This window comes from Diospyros lotus, chromosome 1, assembly GCF_014633365.1.
Source record: "Diospyros lotus cultivar Yz01 chromosome 1, ASM1463336v1, whole genome shotgun sequence".
Taxonomy (NCBI): domain Eukaryota; kingdom Viridiplantae; phylum Streptophyta; class Magnoliopsida; order Ericales; family Ebenaceae; genus Diospyros; species Diospyros lotus.
Genome location: NC_068338.1, coordinates 31379531 through 31397438, shown reverse-complemented (window position 1 = coordinate 31397438; position 17908 = coordinate 31379531). Strand labels below are relative to the sequence as shown.

The 17908-nt window shown below is 36.9% G+C and overlaps 2 protein-coding genes across 6 annotated transcripts; one reads left to right on the top strand and one right to left on the bottom strand.

Moving 5' to 3' along the window:
- Positions 1 to 392: 392 nt before the first annotated feature.
- On the top strand, positions 393 to 10152 carry LOC127808822 (methylsterol monooxygenase 2-2). 5 transcript variants are annotated; one of them, XM_052347481.1, is made up of 9 exons: positions 405 to 433; positions 558 to 659; positions 1937 to 2074; positions 5992 to 6137; positions 6295 to 6414; positions 6515 to 6727; positions 6831 to 6911; positions 8560 to 8638; positions 9297 to 10152. In XM_052347481.1, exons 2-9 carry the CDS (start codon positions 630 to 632, stop codon positions 9390 to 9392), a joined length of 903 nt encoding a protein of 300 aa, XP_052203441.1. In that variant the 5' UTR covers positions 405 to 433; positions 558 to 629; the 3' UTR covers positions 9393 to 10152. The 5 variants fall into 5 exon arrangements, with proteins under 5 accessions (XP_052203433.1, XP_052203458.1, XP_052203450.1 ...); XM_052347473.1 differs by having other exon boundaries at positions 393 to 659; XM_052347498.1 differs by lacking the exon at positions 1937 to 2074 and having other exon boundaries at positions 393 to 659.
- On the bottom strand, positions 9916 to 11931 carry LOC127808817 (probable protein phosphatase 2C 24). Its single transcript, XM_052347462.1, has 4 exons — positions 11235 to 11931; positions 10829 to 11146; positions 10635 to 10740; positions 9916 to 10551 (listed from the first exon to the last, which is right to left on the bottom strand). The coding sequence occupies exons 1-4, from the start codon at positions 11745 to 11747 to the stop codon at positions 10217 to 10219; spliced, it is 1272 nt and encodes a 423-aa protein (XP_052203422.1). The 5' UTR covers positions 11748 to 11931; the 3' UTR covers positions 9916 to 10216.
- Positions 11932 to 17908: the final 5977 nt, after the last annotated feature.

The window sequence follows — 17908 nt, the reverse complement described above, 5'->3', positions numbered from 1 at the left end:
ATACCGAGAGTCACATAAGAATAGTTATCTCAAATATAAAATTAATAATAAGATCGAGAAGACATGATTAAATATAAATATATATAACCACATTTTATGTAATTATAAGATTTTATTAAGAGTTAATTTTTTTTTATAAAATGGCTACAATATTAGATTTATTATATGATATAAAATATTAAATAATAAATCACTAACATGTGTAATATATGAGTGATTAAATAAAATATTTACCATGGAAAAATAAAGGCATCGTAAGTTTAGAGGTGTCAAGTTTGAATTTATATTTATTTTTTTATAAATTAGAATATAAGTATGTATATAATATAATGTAATTATTATTGATTAAAATGTATTTACGTGGTCATAAATTAGAGTCACAGCCTGCACATTTCTTCCATTCATCATCCGTCCGGCAACGGCGAGCTCTCAAGTGCGTATCCGATTTGTGCGTGTGTATTTATTTATTTATGTATGTCGAGGGCCACGGGCCCACAAGCCCAGCCTCCTGTGCCAGACTGTCCCATCTCATGGCCATTCCTCTCTTTTCTCACTAGCGGTGCTCTCTTCCATATCTCTCCCCGCATCTCTGTGCCGGCCGGAGATCGAGCTCCGCTTCGCCGGTTTTGATGGCGTCCATCGTCGAATCCTGTTGGCTGGTACTCTGATCTCTGCTAACTTCAACTATTCCTGCTACTGTTCACGAACACACATTATTATTTTTCTTTTAATTTTGCAGCCGTTATTGTTGTTTTTGCCCTAGATTTTCCGTATTTTGCTTGAAATTGCTTCTACGGCGTCGAGCATTGTTATTCTTGATCTTTTGAAGATACGTGGATAAATGTGCTATATGTGTATCTGCATGTATGTATGTATCTACAGTACGTACACGAGTGTGTGGAAGGCGGGGTTACAACGTTGCTTTCGATGCGCTCCATTTGGAAGGCATGACTGTGTGTATTTATTATTTATTAGATTTCTAATTTATGTGAGGGGAGAATTGGATTTTTTTTGGGTTTCCCTCCATGTATTTTATTGCTTCAGATTTCTTTTGGAATTTTAGAAATTCAGTGTGGGAAGAATTGGAGATGGAATATTCGATCTAAGCAATGTTTGTTGATGTCATAAATACTGATTTTTAGGTCTGGTATTCTGGGTTTCGATAGTCACATTTGTTGATGTCATATATACCTTTATAGACATTCGTAGATCCTTCAATGGTTAAGCAGGCTCTATATCTATAAGTAATTGCCATATTTAGCTGCATAAAGGCTAAGAACCAAAATTCTGTAGTAAGACGGCCATTAGCTACGTCTCGAGTAGGCATTGCCTGTAAATATGGACTACCGTACATGATCTACTCAAGTTTCTACAGTAGTTTCTTTACTGTAAGAACCTTGTACCTTATACTTCATGGATGATGGTCCAGATGAAACAGTTTCCGTAGCACATGCAAGACTTACAACTACAAGGATTATCTCTGCTTTCCTGACCTGCCCTTTTCTTTCATTAGAAGTTAGAACAAGTTTCCCTAACAAGTTTCTCCTGTATCTTTTGGTTTTCTCCTTAATTGTAGGAATTCAGAAGATGGTTGGAGTTGAATGATATAGTGCAGTTGTAATTGATTAGATATATGTGTGTGTGTGTGTGTGTATTACCATGGAGAAATGGATACTGGCGAGTATCTTGCATTAGGAGTTCAAAAGTAAATTGACCATCTTAAATTAATAGCATTGGAAGCCTTGAATTATCTTTGGTAATACATGTAAGGAAATTTTATTATCTCTCTTATCAGAATTGGGAAATTTGTCTTCCACTATGTTCAGATCTCATGGTTTGGAGTGATGATCTGAGAAAATGGTTAATTCTCCTGCTTTATTCATTGTTATGGGATATTCTTATCAGTTTGTAAGATTTTTATTTTTTTTATATGCAGTATCTGATCACTCATTTCAGTGATTTTCAACTGGCATGTCTTGGGAGTTTCTTTCTTCATGAAAGTGTCTTTTTCTTATCGGGGATACCTTTTATATACCTTGAAAGAGCAGGGTGGCTAAGCAAGTATAAAATTCAGGTACTTTACTCCTTAATTTGGATTATTAATTTCATCATGTGACAAGATATTGGCATGGAAGGAGAAAAGAAAAATAAGTTGGTAGTCATAATGGTGTAATTGTCAACTTTTTTTTTTTTGGTGGGGGGGGGGGGGGGTGTTGTTTTTCTTGTCAATATTAAGGCAAACTTATCTTTCCTTTTTAGCTTCCTTTACATTTCCTTTATCAGCCTTGATTTTTGTGGCACCACAATATGTATATTATTGAATGTAGACATTTTTCCTGTCCATGTAAATTTGACTGTTGGCTTTTGGTTGAAAAGGCTGAAATCTTTTCGAACACATGGTACAAGCTTGGTAAGGAACTAGTTTTAAACTCACTTCACTTCAACTTGCATGCCTGTGCATATGCAGTCACACCGGATATACGTCATGGTACTGTTTTTCTTTCATGCTGCCAAATGAGATAGAATAGTGTATGGGTCAGCAATTCCGATTTTGGCATACAAAATGGGTTGTTTTTTGTTTTGTTTATATCCATCCATCATGAGTTTGGACAGGTGATTGATTGGTATTTCAACTAGTGCCATATTTATGCTTGTATGCTTCTGAAAGTCAAACCAGATGTCCGTTTCCTTTCTCCAGGTTCTTATAAGTAGTGATATATATTATTTATTTCTTCCCTTTCCTCAATGCTACAATGAAATCCTCACTCCAATTAGTTCATGCTTAAGCAATTTGTTTCTTGACTTCCGTGTCTTTCTCTCTAGGCTGTGACAAGCATTTACACCTTCGTTAGGAGGGATTTCTCTGTTTGACTAAGATGTTGACAATATGTAGGTGTCCAATCTAGAATCAAGAATTTTGATGGGTACTTTTCAACTGAAAGAGACCAGATGGTGCCATTGAGACTTGAAATAGTTCTCTGACACGTGATGTCAGTCAAAAAAGGAATAAAACAGTTAACCTGGAATGTGCTTGTGGACAGATAGCGCAGTCCTTTCCTAACATCATAATTTTGTTCCTCCAATGTCATTATTTTCTTCATCTGACATTTGTAGCCTTATCATTGTTGTTCTCATCTTCACTAGTCACCATTGTCTTCGATGCTCAGCAGAGAAGGTTCTACAGATGTTCTCAGTTTTCACAGTGCATCTTGTTTTGTGTTATTTAAGTTTTAACTTGACCAATCTTTTGTATTTTGTTCCACAAAAAAATAAATACCTGGGGTTAAGGGAGATAATCTAGGTGTTAGGGTTTCTTTTATTAGTTGAATATTTTGTTCTTTTCTCTCCTATTCTATGAAGCATGGACACAGACATGGGAACATGACATCATCCAAAAAAGTAGGATGCGACATGGTCGGGATATGTTAATTAATAAAATATATTTTTATATTTGTAATGACATAAGAAAGTGCCAAAACTGTAGCCCAAAATCATAAATATGCATTTAATATTTATAATCCAAGATTCCAAATGAATAAGTTTAATCTCATTAGCAACCAATTCACAAGTCATTACTCATTTCAAATTCGAACACCAAAACATGTATTTCTGATTCATAGATAAACATAAAGACTAGAGCTAGGAAATAAATAAAACTCAAAATATATATCAAGCAATCTATTTAAAGTATAGTATATCAACAAGAGTCCAGTCGCAGAACTCGCAACTCACTGGGATTTGCGAAGCAGCAGCAGTCGCCACTTGCTGCCAGTTGTTGCTCACCAAGCAGCAACCAGAAAGCCCAGTTGTCCGGTCACAAGTTGCCACTTGCCAGGCCCAAGCAGCAGTCATCGCAGTCACAGACTCACCACTCGTGGCATCGTAGCAGTCAACAGTTGTTGCAGTCGTCATAGTTGCTACTCACCAGTAAGGTTTCAACGCGAAGAGTGAAAGTAAAGAGTCTTGCTTGACATTCAAAGAGGAGATAACTGAAAAGTCAAGCAAACAAATTGTTGAAACCCTAGTCTCTTGCAAGGAAGTTGAAGAGGCAAAGTGTGCCTAGAGGGGACATGCCATGTGGCATGTCCAACACGTATTGCTGTTGTGTCACCATGTACGACATGACAGTGGCACCAACACAGCAGCCCTAGGGGTGTGTCTCTGCTTTATAGTAGCTCCTTTTTTTTTTTCTTTCTTTCTTCTTTGATCTTTCATCTTTTGTTCCTTGATTTATATTTTTCTGAAAATTTTTAAGTCATATTCTAGTCACTTTGCCATTACTTTTGCCTCAAGTTAGGCAAGTGCCCAAATTATAAACAGGAATGGTCGAGATTGTGAGCATGAAGATTTATAAAAAAAAAAAAAAAAAATTCTGTAAGAAAAAGATTTATAAATTAGACTGTCTTTAAATGCATGTTTATCTTTACTCATGGTAAATAAATAAATAAAAAGAAGAAAAACAGCCTCACAGAGCAAGAGTAACACTGCTTACAAAATGGGCATTCCCCAATCCTTGCAGAGTGGGAAGTTTCATGCATTGAGGATGTCCTTTTTAAATAAAAAGAAGAAAAACAGAGAGATCACAAATTGGGAGAAGAGAGGGAGGGAGAATATGGATAACAGGAAGCAACAGTAGTAGGTATAAATTATATTCTGCAATATAAACACTGGAAGCACCCTAATATTACATACTCGCTTTATTTAAGTTTTAATGTGATCAGTCTTTTGCATTTTGCACCACATAAATATAGATATGTGGCATTAAGGGAGATAATATAGAGGGTGAGCCTTGATAGTAAGGGTAAGTTTGCTCATTTGTAAAGGTGAGGGTTTGAGTTGTGAAAATAGCCTCTTTGTAAAAAAAGCAAGGGAAAGACTGCATACAAATATTGACTCTTGCAAAGTGGGGAGTCTTGCTCTAGGAATGCCCTTATAAGGAAGATAATATAGGTTTAGGTTTTTGCTTATTAGCAGGATTCATTGTTCTCTTCTCTCCCACTTTTTCTTTCTTCTTCCATCTTTCATCATTCTTTCTTGATTTTTATTTTGCTGGAAATCTTATGCCATCTTCATACTCATTTTGAGTTGTACTTCAAATTAGGCAGTGTCCAAATTACAAATGGAAGGGTTGGGATTGTGAGCATGAAGATTACAAGTTACATTACCTTTTAATGCATATTTATCTTTACTCATGTGTTATGGTCCACTGCAGGGTATGGAACTTGTCCCACATTGGAAGTTTAGGCTCTTGGTGTGGGGTTTATAATCTCTTGAGCACCCTCCTTTTAACTGCTAGTTTTTGAGGGTGAGTTCTACTCGAGAGTTGTAACAGTGGACCAGTGGTATCAAAGTCGGCCCCCATGGCTCTCGGTGTAAGCGAGTGGCGATGGAGGTGACATCGACATTGCAGTGTTCGCTCGGGACTAGTGCATTGCCTGCTATCGTGGGTGCTGGGCTGCAGAGCGTGGTGGTATGTTATGGTCCACTGCAGGGTATGAGACTTGTCCCATATTTGAAGTTTAGACTCCTAGTGTGGGGTTGATAATCTCTTGGGCACCCTCCCCTTAACAGCTAGCTTTTGAGGATGAGTTCTACTCGAGGGTTGTAACATCATGGTAAATAAATAAATATAGAAATAAACAGAAAGATTGCAAATTGGGATAAAAAGGGAGGGAGGACAAGGCTAACAGGTAGGAATAGTTGTGATTTTATATTTTGCAATATTAATCCTGAAAATTGTTGAATATGACAAAGTGTTGCATGCTTATTTTGCATATAATTGTGAGGCCATGAAACTTCTTTCAAAGTGATATGTGAAAGAGAAAATACATTGGACAACTAAAATAAGTTCAGGCATCTGTAATCTCTCATAGACACTTCTAATGAGCTACTTACTAAATATTTTGATAATTGTCAAATGGATAACTTACTTATTCAACCTAATATTGCTGGATGTGCATTTATGGTGTTACTATTGTTTTGGCCTTGCAGACAAAGAATAACTCAGCTGCAGCTCAGGAGAAATGTATCACTCGCTTAATACTGTATCATCTTTGCGTTAATCTGCCAGTTATGATTGCTTCGTATCCTGTCTTCAGATTCATGGGCATGAGAAGTAGCCTCCCATTGCCATCCTGGTACTTTCAGGTTTCTTAATATAATATTAGCTTGCTTTCAGATGCTGCATTGTGTTGTACATAAGCTGTATTAATTCTGTTTGGTACTTGTACTGATTTCATCTGATTTGGTGCATGGATCTTGTTAGATTAATTTTTCAAGTATTTTGCTGAGCAGGAAGGTTATTTCTACACAAATTTTGTTCTACTTCATCCTGGAGGATTTTGTATTCTATTGGGGACACAGGACTTTACATACAAAATGGCTTTACAAGCATGTCCATAATGTTCATCACGAGTAAGTAAAAAGCATCAAGTGCTCATGAGTTGCACAGTTTGGGTGTTCATTCCTGTCTAGCTTCTTTTTGCAGCTCATATCATGTTTGTCGAATCAACAGGTATGCAACGCCATTTGGACTGACTTCTGAATATGCTCACCCTGCTGAGATCCTATTCCTAGGATTTGCTACAATTGTTGGTCCTGCAATCACTGGGCCTCATCTGCTAACTCTGTGGCTGTGGATGGTACTTAGAGTTTTGGAAACAGTTGAGGCACATTCTGGTTATCATTTCCCATGGAGCCCCTCAAACTTCTTGCCCTTGTATGGAGGGTGAGAATGTCCATTTCTTAGATTTTATTTTGGCAAATCTTTTGTGTCACTTAAGTTTGCCATGTAGCTTGACATGGCTGACATTTGTTTCATTCATGTTCAGTGCTGATTTTCATGATTATCACCACCGACTACTCTACACAAAGTCTGGGAACTACTCTTCAACTTTTGTGTACATGGACCGGTAAGATTTTGGTTCTGTTGCTTTCTAGAAAAGCATTCTAGGTTGCATGTTGAAACAGGAACAACTATAGTTAAAATGATGCTTGAGGTTGGTGAATCAAGGATAACCGTGGCACTATGAAAAGATGATTTTGCATTCTACTGTCCCTTTTTAATCCTTTGATGGTTCAAGTTTGTTGATCTTTGATTTTTTTTTTTTTTTTTGTGTATATTAATAACCTAAATTATGATTGATTTCTATGGTTGAAAGTTAAAAAATTGAGTAATTATTTAATATAGTGGCCTTTTTTAATTTGAAAATTTTGAGTCTTTAGTTGCTTGCAGTCTTTTTCCATGGTAGCCAACGGGATTACCCCAAATCTAATTAGCTTAGGTGTAAAGCGGACAATCTCATGCCGTTGTGATTGTATCAGCTGAACTGGGACTTGTGTCAATGAAGGCAAAAGAGAACTACATTATTTTCAATTGTCAGAATGACATTGAAATCCCTATCTAGCCTGATAGCTCTTTTTAGAGCATTGTTTGCATATGGGTTGTGTTGGTATCTTATTGAAGTGCATGTACTCTTTTAGGTTTCTCCTTTCAGTGGCAGCACTCTTCCTTGTACTCTTCTTAGTTTCTCATTCACCATCTGAGAAGAAAAAGTTTTTTTTTTTGGGTTCTGGAGTCCCTACCTTTGCTTGATTGAAATTTCATTTCCTCATTTTACTTCACAACAACAAACATTAATCCCACTAAGTGGAGCACATGAATTCTAGTTCTTCAATTATCTCTATCCATGGCCATGTCTTCTATAAGGTTGTGCCACAAACTTCTTGCATTTCATCCACTTGCCTCATAGGTGCATTTACTGGTCCTTTTATATTCGGCTCAAATCTGTAACAAAAGTGAAGCTGGAAAATCTTTTGTGAAAAAAGAAAGGAGAGAATTTATGATAGACCCAATAGAAAAAGAGCAAGAGATTGCTGACAAATTGGAGAGAGAATGGACAAACATAAAGACCTACTAGCACAAGACAATTAAAAACAGCTTGGAGTAGAGATACGACAACAACTATCACAAACCTTAAATCCTTCTAGGTGGGGTAGCTACATGAATTCTACAGTCTCTGCCTTAAGAGTAGAGATATCAAAAGGAAATTCATGCCAACTGCTGGAATGGAGACAATTAGAAGAGTCTTTGCCTTAGTTACACAATGGAGCTGCAACTCTAGTGTTTGATGGAAAACCAACCTGATAAATAGCCAAAAAGGATGAATCCATGCAAGCAGCTCAAAGCTACATGACGGAGGAAAAGAAAATATTTTCTTTTGACCAAAAAAATACTGCCATGCTTGGAACAGTACGGCAGTCAAATACTCAAGTTTATGTGATTTTTGAATAAGTCCAAGCAAGCTGTGTTTATATATCCAAAAAAAGGAGGCGAGGATTAAGTACACAAGGATTAGACGAAAAGATGCAACATTAACTGGATGCCATGGAATGCACAGACCAATAATAGGGCCGAAATCTTGGGAGTAAGCTCATTGATTGAGTTGAGTTAATGATGAAACGTTTTGTTTGATGCATGTTATGCTATTGCCTAGATGTTTGATTAGTTGGTTTTCCTCCAAATGCTGCTTGATGCACAGATAATCAATTGATTTGTAGGCTGTCTGACCGTTTGATGAAATCGCCATGCCTTGTAATACGACTAGGCATTCAATATTCTTGGAGCCCTAAATTCCAGGTGTTTGTTCTCAGCCACCGTCTTTTTCTTGAGTTGACATGGTTTTTGGAAGGGTTTGCTAGAAGACTGCAGTATAGTATGTGTGCGCCATATGGTGGGGCAGACTGGAAGAAATTCTGGTAGAGGGGCATGATTTTTGCATATCATGCTTGTGTATCTCTTTGTATATTAAGGAGGCATTTGTTAATCAAGATATGAGGTGGAAAAGTTAAGATATGAGATGTATTTCAGACTTTTATTATTTTCAACATATCTGTTAAGTTTATCTGACCATTTTTAAAAAAATCATTAATAACTTTTTATCTTGATTTTTCAAAATATGTATATCTCATCTCCTCAAAATAAGCATATTTTGGTCTCTACATATAAAAAAAAAATAACTTTTGTATCTTCTAATGCATTTCAAAGAATTTAATAAACAGTTTGACAAAAATTTTGAAATATTTTCCAATTTTATCTTAACTATTTCATATCTTAGTCCAAAAATCATTCTGGATTTATCTTGATACTCTCTCTTATCTTGTTCATTTTAACAAATGCCAGGACAACTGGATAAGTCCCTCATAATAATAACATGCTTTCCTGTGGATGCTTTATTCTATTTGCACATGAAACTAATGAAGTGCTTGGGAAGTTTAATTTGCTGCCGCTTTGACAGGATATTCGGCACCGACAAGGGATACAGAAAACTGAAGGCATTAAAGAGCAGTGGAGACGAGAGCTGAGACAAGCAAATATAGGGGAAAGCGGATGAAAGAATAATAATAGTTTTGCCTGCTTTGATATTGCAGATAGGTTCTAAGCGAGAGAGCCTCGCTTCCTTTGGTAAAAGTTTCAATTCATTTTCTCCTTTCGAGTTGAATGTTACCACCTTTTTTTACAAGTTTGTTTGCTGTCGTGAGTTTGCAACTGTGTGATGCGGATTATTATATATCTTTGGATGGTTCACCCCATCTTCGCTTTCATGAATGAAGCTGCTGCCATTTTCCTGATATCATTCCCTCATTCACGGCTTTGGGTTTTGCTAGATCTCTCTAATTCTTTTCACTGCGAGGGTTCGTTCGTTCTCCAGGTATAGCTTGCTTTTATGGAAGATCAATTATTCAAATACTTTCGGGAATTATGATGTGTGGCGGTTAATCCACTCAAACATGAAACGAGCAACAAGAACTGGGCAAGTGATTCTTATAACCAGCTTTTGTATTTGCAGAAGCTAGTATTTTTGTCTGTCTTCGTAGAAATGGTGCAGGATGGCATGGTTTTACGTAAAGCATGCGTTGTCAAAAGAAGCTTTCTTCATATAAAATATTTAACAATGAGATAAGAAAGACCAGCAAGAGAGAGAGAGAAGCTGGGTTCATTTTGTATGTTCATATTCACTTTTTTCCCCCAGCTGGCTGGCCGCCTCTCCTAATTCCGAAAATGGCTACCCCCTTTCATTCATTTCATTCCACCCAACCCTAGCTACATAAGAAAAGAAAAAAAAAAAAAAAAAAACCAAAAACAATAAAGAAGTAGAAGAAAAATAAACAAAAACAAGGGCAGGTAGGTCAAATTGAACAAAAGCGACACGCATCGCTACGTGTCGCTCCTCAGATCGACCACCACGACGCTCACGTTGTCGGTGCTACGCCTGGCCAAAGCCAGCTTCGTCAACAGCATCGACGCGTCGGAGCATGCCTTGTCGGCGTTTTCCCGGCAGCCATCGCTCTCCGGTGGAAGTGGGACAACAGCCGCCGCGGATAGCGGAGACTTTCCTCCAAGGCACATGCGGGCCACGCCGCAGGCCGTCTCGTTCGAAACCACGTCCCAGAGCCCGTCGCTCGCCAGTATCAGACAATCGTCCCCGGCAGTCCGATCCATCACCGTTACCTCAGGCTCACAGATCACATATGGCTTCAGATAATTATCACCTGGATAAATGCATAACCGTGAAACGATATAAGAACATGATATCTTTCTCCAAAAGAGACGACAGCGGGAGGGGTGATCGTACCAATGGCTCTTGACATGGCGAGAACGCCGCAAACGCGCGGCCCTTCCCAGTATATGACTCTCCCTCCGGCGGCTAGGATCCGGTTCAGCTCGTCTGGACGATCCGGCTGTTGTCATAAGCAAAGTATTTAGATAAAATAATTCAAGCATCCGTCCAAACACGGCCAAGAAAGTTGATGCAGATCGAAAGCTAACCTTGTGATCGGTGGAGAGAGGGACGGGCTTGCCATTGCGGCACAATACAGCTCTGGAATCGCCGCAGTTAGCGACAATGATCTTATCCGGCGTAACAATGGCCACCACCGCCGTGGATCCAACGGCGTCGCACTCCGGCGTCTGGAGCTCACACCGGCAATTAGCGCCTACGACGCTTTCGTTCCAAGAGATCAGCTCCTTGTCCATGCGATAGAAACTTCGCTCCATCGCATCCTTCCACTCCATAGTCGCCGCTTCCTTGCCCTCCACCTCTTCCTTTACCAGCTCATGTAATCGATCCCTACACTTCGTCGCCACCTACGACCCAAACACTCCGATCAATTTGAAACCCTAGAAAGTACAGAAAAATAGAAACCACCAGATATTTTTGGGGTACTATACGTACGTGAGAGCAACCGTGGCCGTCGTAGACGCCGAAGTAGTGAAACCTACTGCCGATTTCATGTACCGGCCTGCAAAAGGACAGGTGAATAGCCACCGCGTCCTCCATGTCTCTCCTCCTCCCACAAATTGAGGCCACACCGAACCTCGGATACTTCTCGCGAGCAATCAGGGAGCTCAACAGTTCCGGATTCACGATCGGAGCCAACACGATCGCAGGCTTAACTGCCTTCTTGATCTCCTTCGTACCGGACGCTACTTTCTGTGTCTCTCGAAGCTTTTCTCCTTCATCCTCGGCACTGTTATGCACAGCGTTATCGCACAGCCGCGACGCCGACCCAGCATGGACCTCCACCTTCTGGCGCTTCTCTGGCTGTTCTTCGGTTTCCGTTTCAGAACTGGAGGCGAACTTGATCCCCCGGATCTCCATTCTCCGACGCCTCGCTGCTCGTGGACTGGACTTGCACGGTGCCGATGCCTCGCCATCGCTAACTACTCCGCAGCAGATCTCCGCCATGCCAAATCTTCACCGCCCCAGCAGGTATTCTGCCCCCTACAGTACTCCACAAACAAAATTTTCAGTTCTTTTTTAGCGTGTTCAACTTAGGCGATTTGAACCCTAGAATTATGAACATCACTATGAAACCAAAAGAATTGCAAAGAAGAAAAAGAACCAAGTTAAGAGAGAGAACAGAAAGGAATTTTACGGTCACGCGGGGAGAGGGAGCCATTAAAATGACCTCGAGCCTTCTGGTCTGCAAGTGCTTCTCCGCCTAAACGAAACAAAACAGATCTCCACCGTTCATCTGTCTGGAGCAAGACACCACCCGTCCGTTCACATCGAACACGTGTACACAAGCAGCCTCCTTATCTCTACGTGGTCCAATCACTGACCCACAGGAGAGAAGGGGGTGGACTTGCTTTCGGGTGTATAGGCTGTGGCGAGCAAACGGCGTCGTTCGCCATGACTTTTGAAATGAAAAAAAATGGGAAGAAGAGCAATGACACGTGTCGGGGACTGGAGTGGGGGCGGGGGGGAGGTTATTATAAAAAAATTCCGTCTTTTTATTCTGGGGGCTTTGGGGAGGTGGCCCAATCAGAGACGGATACGTAGCGGGGGGGGGGGATTGGGATCGGCAATCGAGGGAGGGAAGGGGAGGGGTGGGCCAAGGTGCGTGTCAACATCCATGGGTTTGACGCCTGACAAAATCAACAATAGAATATCTGATGGAGCAGTTCTGCGTCATCGTTGGACACCTGTTCTCATCTGGAGACCCGATCTCGTTGGTTGAGCGGGACACGTTTCATGCATTTTCGGTGCTTATAGCATCCAAGCTAGCTACCCACGCGATCTTCGAATTGGAGCGCAGCGCCATCGCCCTTCCTTCGATTTCACCCTTTCGCCCCATTCTGCTTATCTATCTCTTTTTTTTTATTCACGCATAATCCCTAGATGTTTTAGACTTGGACACTAAACAACCTCCCCCGCCCCTATCTTTTATCTTATTTTCCAGCCCATCATAGAAAAACTTTACACACTTATTTGCCATGGCATCCGATTATTATAGAATTATACTCTTTCCCTTTTAAAAATGGTAGACGTCTTTGTCGTTTGAAAATGGAATAAAATAACTATTTTATTTACCTTTCTTTTTTCTATTTTTTTTCTCTAGTTAGTAATTACCAAAAATAATAATAAAAAAGGAAAAATTGTTGATGGTGGCGGGTGATGCTATTAAGTTGAAAAAAGGAAAAAGATAAAGCAAAAAAAAAAAAAAAAGAATCACACAGTTAACTTAATTGAGATTATTTGAGAGAAGACTTTACTTCTTCTTCTTCTTCTTCTTCAAAATTAACATTTCAAGGTCATAAAAGAATCAGAGAGTTAGAACAAAGATTAATCATTGTTCTTTATCAAATGATGATCAGGCAACTAAGAAGCTGATTTTTTATATCATGCGCAACAGGTTATGTCCTCCTACCTATAGATTAGAAGTACCCACAACAGTCCTTTAAGTTTGATATGAAACCATTAAGAGCATGTGTTAATAATCTTCATAAATTTAGTTGATTACCCTGCCATTATATCATATTACTCACCGGTATTAGATACATCTGTGATATTTTATAAAATTACATGAATTTCTTAACAAACATTTGACCAAGAAGATGTTGATTTTATTTTTAGAATGTGAAGATACACTCTGTAATTTACTGAAATTTTAAAAATAATATGTATGTATATATATATATATATATTGACTGAAGTTTTGAGTCTTTGACAAATATTGGCTCTTGCTTGCAAAGGTGAAATTAGGAAGGGTCCTTGTGGGGCAAGTCAAATTAAATAATTGAATTATTATTGTTAAGGAAGTGACATAATCAGTTGTTGCAACCATTATGATAGTTTCATTTCAACCCTGAACAGGGATAACAAATATATATATATATATACATTGTTAAATTTAATGTGTTCTTGAAGATTATTGTCACTTATATGTCCTTTTTAATATATTTTAAAAAATTATTTAATAAAAATATTAAAATATTTCTCAATTCTATCTTAATAATTTCACATTTTAATCTAGAAAATATTTTTATTTTATTTTATTTTATTTTAATAAACACTACTTTAATATCATATCATAAAACTAGTGATGGGTCCTTATGGCCATCTTTTTGTTAAATGCCCACGAACCTATATTATTATTATTATTATTATTATTATTATTATTATTTGGTTAAAATTCGAATTATTATTAGATGATGATAAAATTTATTAAAAATTTAAAAACCAATAAATAGGCCTGAACTGAACTTTTTGCGTAGGGAAATCAAAGGGGCAAATAAATGGGGAGTCAAATGAAGAAAAAGACGTTGGAAACTTCTTCACAATCATTGCGAAAGCCACTTAGTCAAACAGTTCTCCGCCCGCTTGGTGCTCGCTCTGCTCTGCTCTGGCTGGCCTCGTAATTTTTTTTCTTGGTCCTGGGGAATAAGAAAAGAAAAGAAAAGAAATAATGGGTTCCCACGTGGCTAGAAATAAATAGGCAACGTGTACCTTCTTCCTTCAAGGAAACTCAATTTCGAATCGATTCAAAGATTTAAACCATGTGGCCTGTTTGGTAGTCGGGATTAATTAACCTCAATTTTTAATGGCTTTAAACTATATATATATATATATATATGAGGATAAGACTCTATTTGTTACGTGGATGAACAGAAGATATTATTAAATTTATAGAGTGCTTGGTAAAATAATATCAAAAATTATTTGTTTGTTAATGAGTTTTTGACTTTTTAAAAGCCAAAATCTCCTTAAATTTATTATAACTGAGAAAGCATGAGGCTCTTTCCTTAAATTATGATCACCACTCTTTTAAGTGGAATCTTAATTACTGGGTATAATTAATTATTCTTCTTACTTAGAATCTCAATCGGTTTGTGTATATAATCAATCAATTACTTTTATGTTTTATATATATATATATATATAAATTGCTATGCTTAGAGACAAAATTGACAAATAATCTTCAAAAATTAACATGACACATCAAATTTATATTAATTACATTATTACAAATTAAGAATAGTTCATGTTAAGATTAATAACAAATTTGATCACTACTTGTTGATTTTGAATAAGACTATTATAAATTATTGTTAATTTAAAATAAAACTATTATGAATTAAAATTAAATTGAGTTGAATTGAAATTTATTAAATTTTTTTATTATATCTGACCATAAATTTAAAGAACACACTCTTAAACTGAAAAATTAAAATAAAAGTAAAAATATGATTTAGATACTTAATTTTATTTTTTTTATTATTTTAAAATAAATATACAACAATAATTAATTACGGTGTTCAAAAAATAGGGTGTACGGATAAGTGGTTGAGGGGTGAGTGAAAGCGGGGGAAGTCCTCCAGGTGTCCAGTCCGGCCGGCCATCAATTGCAGTTGAAGGTGACAGCAGAACGGCAGATAAGCGCCACGTGGCCATCAAGTGCAATTTTCCTTCCCGATAACCGAGTTGAAATTGTACAGCTTTCCTTGGCCTGGCAAAGGGGGCTACGTGGGAGTCATTTGGTTTGGGGTTGGACCCAATGACTAAAGTGCTAGCTGTAGACCGTAGATAGACGTAAATGATCCTTTAATCTGATTCATTTATTTTATTTGAAATAAAAAAAAAAATTTATCTCTTTAACAATTATCAAATTAGATTTAGCAATATTGTTATGTCAGGGCTCCTTCTTAAATTACCCACTAATATAAAAAATTTCAGAGAAGATTCATCCAAAATGAATATAAATATAAACTCACTTAAAATTTATAAAAAAAAAAAAATTACATTTTCATATTTGTTCACTATCAATAAAGTCATAACATATTATACAACATTCTTTACATTAAGATCGAATTTACAACTCATACCTTTTAAAATATACATGGGCATTAAGACTTTAAATACATTATAAACCCTCTATTCATGTCTTCCAATCCACACCCACAGATTTTTAAGATTGGGACATCCCTGTACACATATAACTATAACTCGTTCCAAAATAATTATTTTTGTTTTATCCTAAAATGACAAAAGAAGCAAGGATGAACCATAAGGCTCAATAAGCATATATCAAAGGAAAATTATGATAAAATCAATATACGAAGACATGAATAACACAGAGTCAAGGGAAAACTCACTACCCGACCACTAAACCTTAATCGAGTTTATACTTTTCACACTTGACAACATCATTTCTCAAGAAATTATAGTTCATTACATTTCATCAAAACACATTTTTTAAAGTAAGCCATAAGAAAGGACAAGTGTATAAAAACAATAAAAATTGGATACGACCAAACTTACCCCAGCATCAAGCATAAATAACACACCAATTCATGTCTTCTTTATTAACCATGATTCAATTTATATATGCCCTGCTTTCTTTTCTTACAAAAAATTCACACACTTTACCATGAGAGATAACATTCACCCCCTTAGACTATAGCATAAAGCCATTTTATTAACATAGCTTATGGTACAAAAATAATGCAGATACACTGCCTTTTGCGAATACATCGCCTTTTGCAATATATTTACGTAATGCAATGCAACACAATCCCAAGCACAATTACAACAAGTAACATTTACACACTTGATGCTATAGTGCAACACACTTTATCAACATACCTTATAGCATAAGAAAATACATGATGCACATACAAAACAAATGCAGGCGAGTCGCCTTGGTAGGATATTCTCATTTCTTTCTTGCGGACGAACCGTCTTTTTTCACATTTTTTTTCCTCGTGGACGAACCGCATTTCTTACCATGGCATGTCTTGAGAATATTCACTTACTTTCTTCCGCAAAAAAAATAGGTACAATGAAACAATATATATATACATACATATGCATACACATTCAAGCATCCTCACAACTTCACAATAACAAGCCTAAAATCACTCATTAGAATTCTAGGCCACGTCACATTATGATCATTTATATGACTTCATTCACATCCATTTATGACAACCCCATCATTTAAGGGCAATTATCCATATAATACTAGCCATGCATCACCCATGAGACTTTATGGACATACCAACTAAGAACATTTCTTAACAACCTCTCAATTATTATTATTATACTTCGTCATGCAAGTCAATTATATTTTTAACTCATGAATCTCATGAATTTACATATATATATATATATATATATCTTCAAACACATATTATCATTTTAGAAGATTGAGGGATATCAAATGAAATATTTAAAAATAATTTACTTTAACAATCTTACTTGATTTTGATTAAGAAAACATTTAACCAACTCAAATCATAATCAAAATATATGATATTATATATCGAATCGAATCCCTTGAAGTCTAGTTTATGACGCTTTAAACGAATCGCAATTTCGAGTTTTACATCAAAAGTTATGGTTAAAACAATGAAGCACGCGCAATGCAATCAAGTTACGGCTAAGTTGACTCGCCCGAAACTGAATCGACTTAGACGAAAACGGGAAAAAATGCCAAAAGAAACCAGTTTCGGCCGAGACGGCTTAACCCACCAACAAGTCGACTCAGCGCAACCCAAAATGCACCAAATGAATACAAAACACTCAAAACCACCCATGGCTAATCCCCTAACCCCCCCCCTCCCCTAAGTGCAGTCATTTCTTTTCTCTTTTCATTATCAAATCAATTATGTAAATCCTATATTTACCCTTACCTTTATTCATAAAGCATACTCATTTTGACTTTTGGCTTTATTTATTTATTTTTTTTATCTCTTTTTCTCTATTCACAAATTTTGCACACATAAAAAAAAACACACACACACATATATATATATATATATATAATGCCAAAGCCCACTTTACTAATGACCCAAACCCAATCAAAAGTCCAATTCATCTTAGGCCCATGAGATTTCTCTAAACCTATCACTTTTATTGGCCTTAAACACTTGACTCAAGCCCATTTTTATTTAATTTAAACACATCACAAAACATGTGGCTTATGCCCAATCAAAATCCTTCCCATTTAATTAAAACACAACTCACTAATATATGGGCTTAGACCCAAATGTGTAACTCAATCCATTAATTTAAATACATACATTTTGACACATAAAAAAAAAAATATTTCCCACATCTTTTCT

Bases quoted from the DNA above. Each gene is read 5' to 3' on its own strand.
- LOC127808822 (XM_052347473.1), top strand. From the start codon at position 630: ATGGCGTCCATCGTCGAATCCTGTTGGCTG. The intron at 6,728-6,830 runs GTGAGAATGTCC...ATTCATGTTCAG, and splicing joins TTCTTGCCCTTGTATGGAGG to TGCTGATTTTCATGATTATC. The intron at 8,639-9,296 runs GTGTTTGTTCTC...CCGCTTTGACAG, and splicing joins CTTGGAGCCCTAAATTCCAG to GATATTCGGCACCGACAAGG.
- LOC127808817 (XM_052347462.1), bottom strand. From the start codon at position 11,747: ATGGCGGAGATCTGCTGCGGAGTAGTTAGCGATGGCGAGGCATCGGCA. The intron at 10,741-10,828 runs GTTAGCTTTCGA...TTATGACAACAG, and splicing joins CTCTCTCCACCGATCACAAG to CCGGATCGTCCAGACGAGCT. The intron at 10,552-10,634 runs GTACGATCACCC...GCATTTATCCAG, and splicing joins CGCCATGTCAAGAGCCATTG to GTGATAATTATCTGAAGCCA.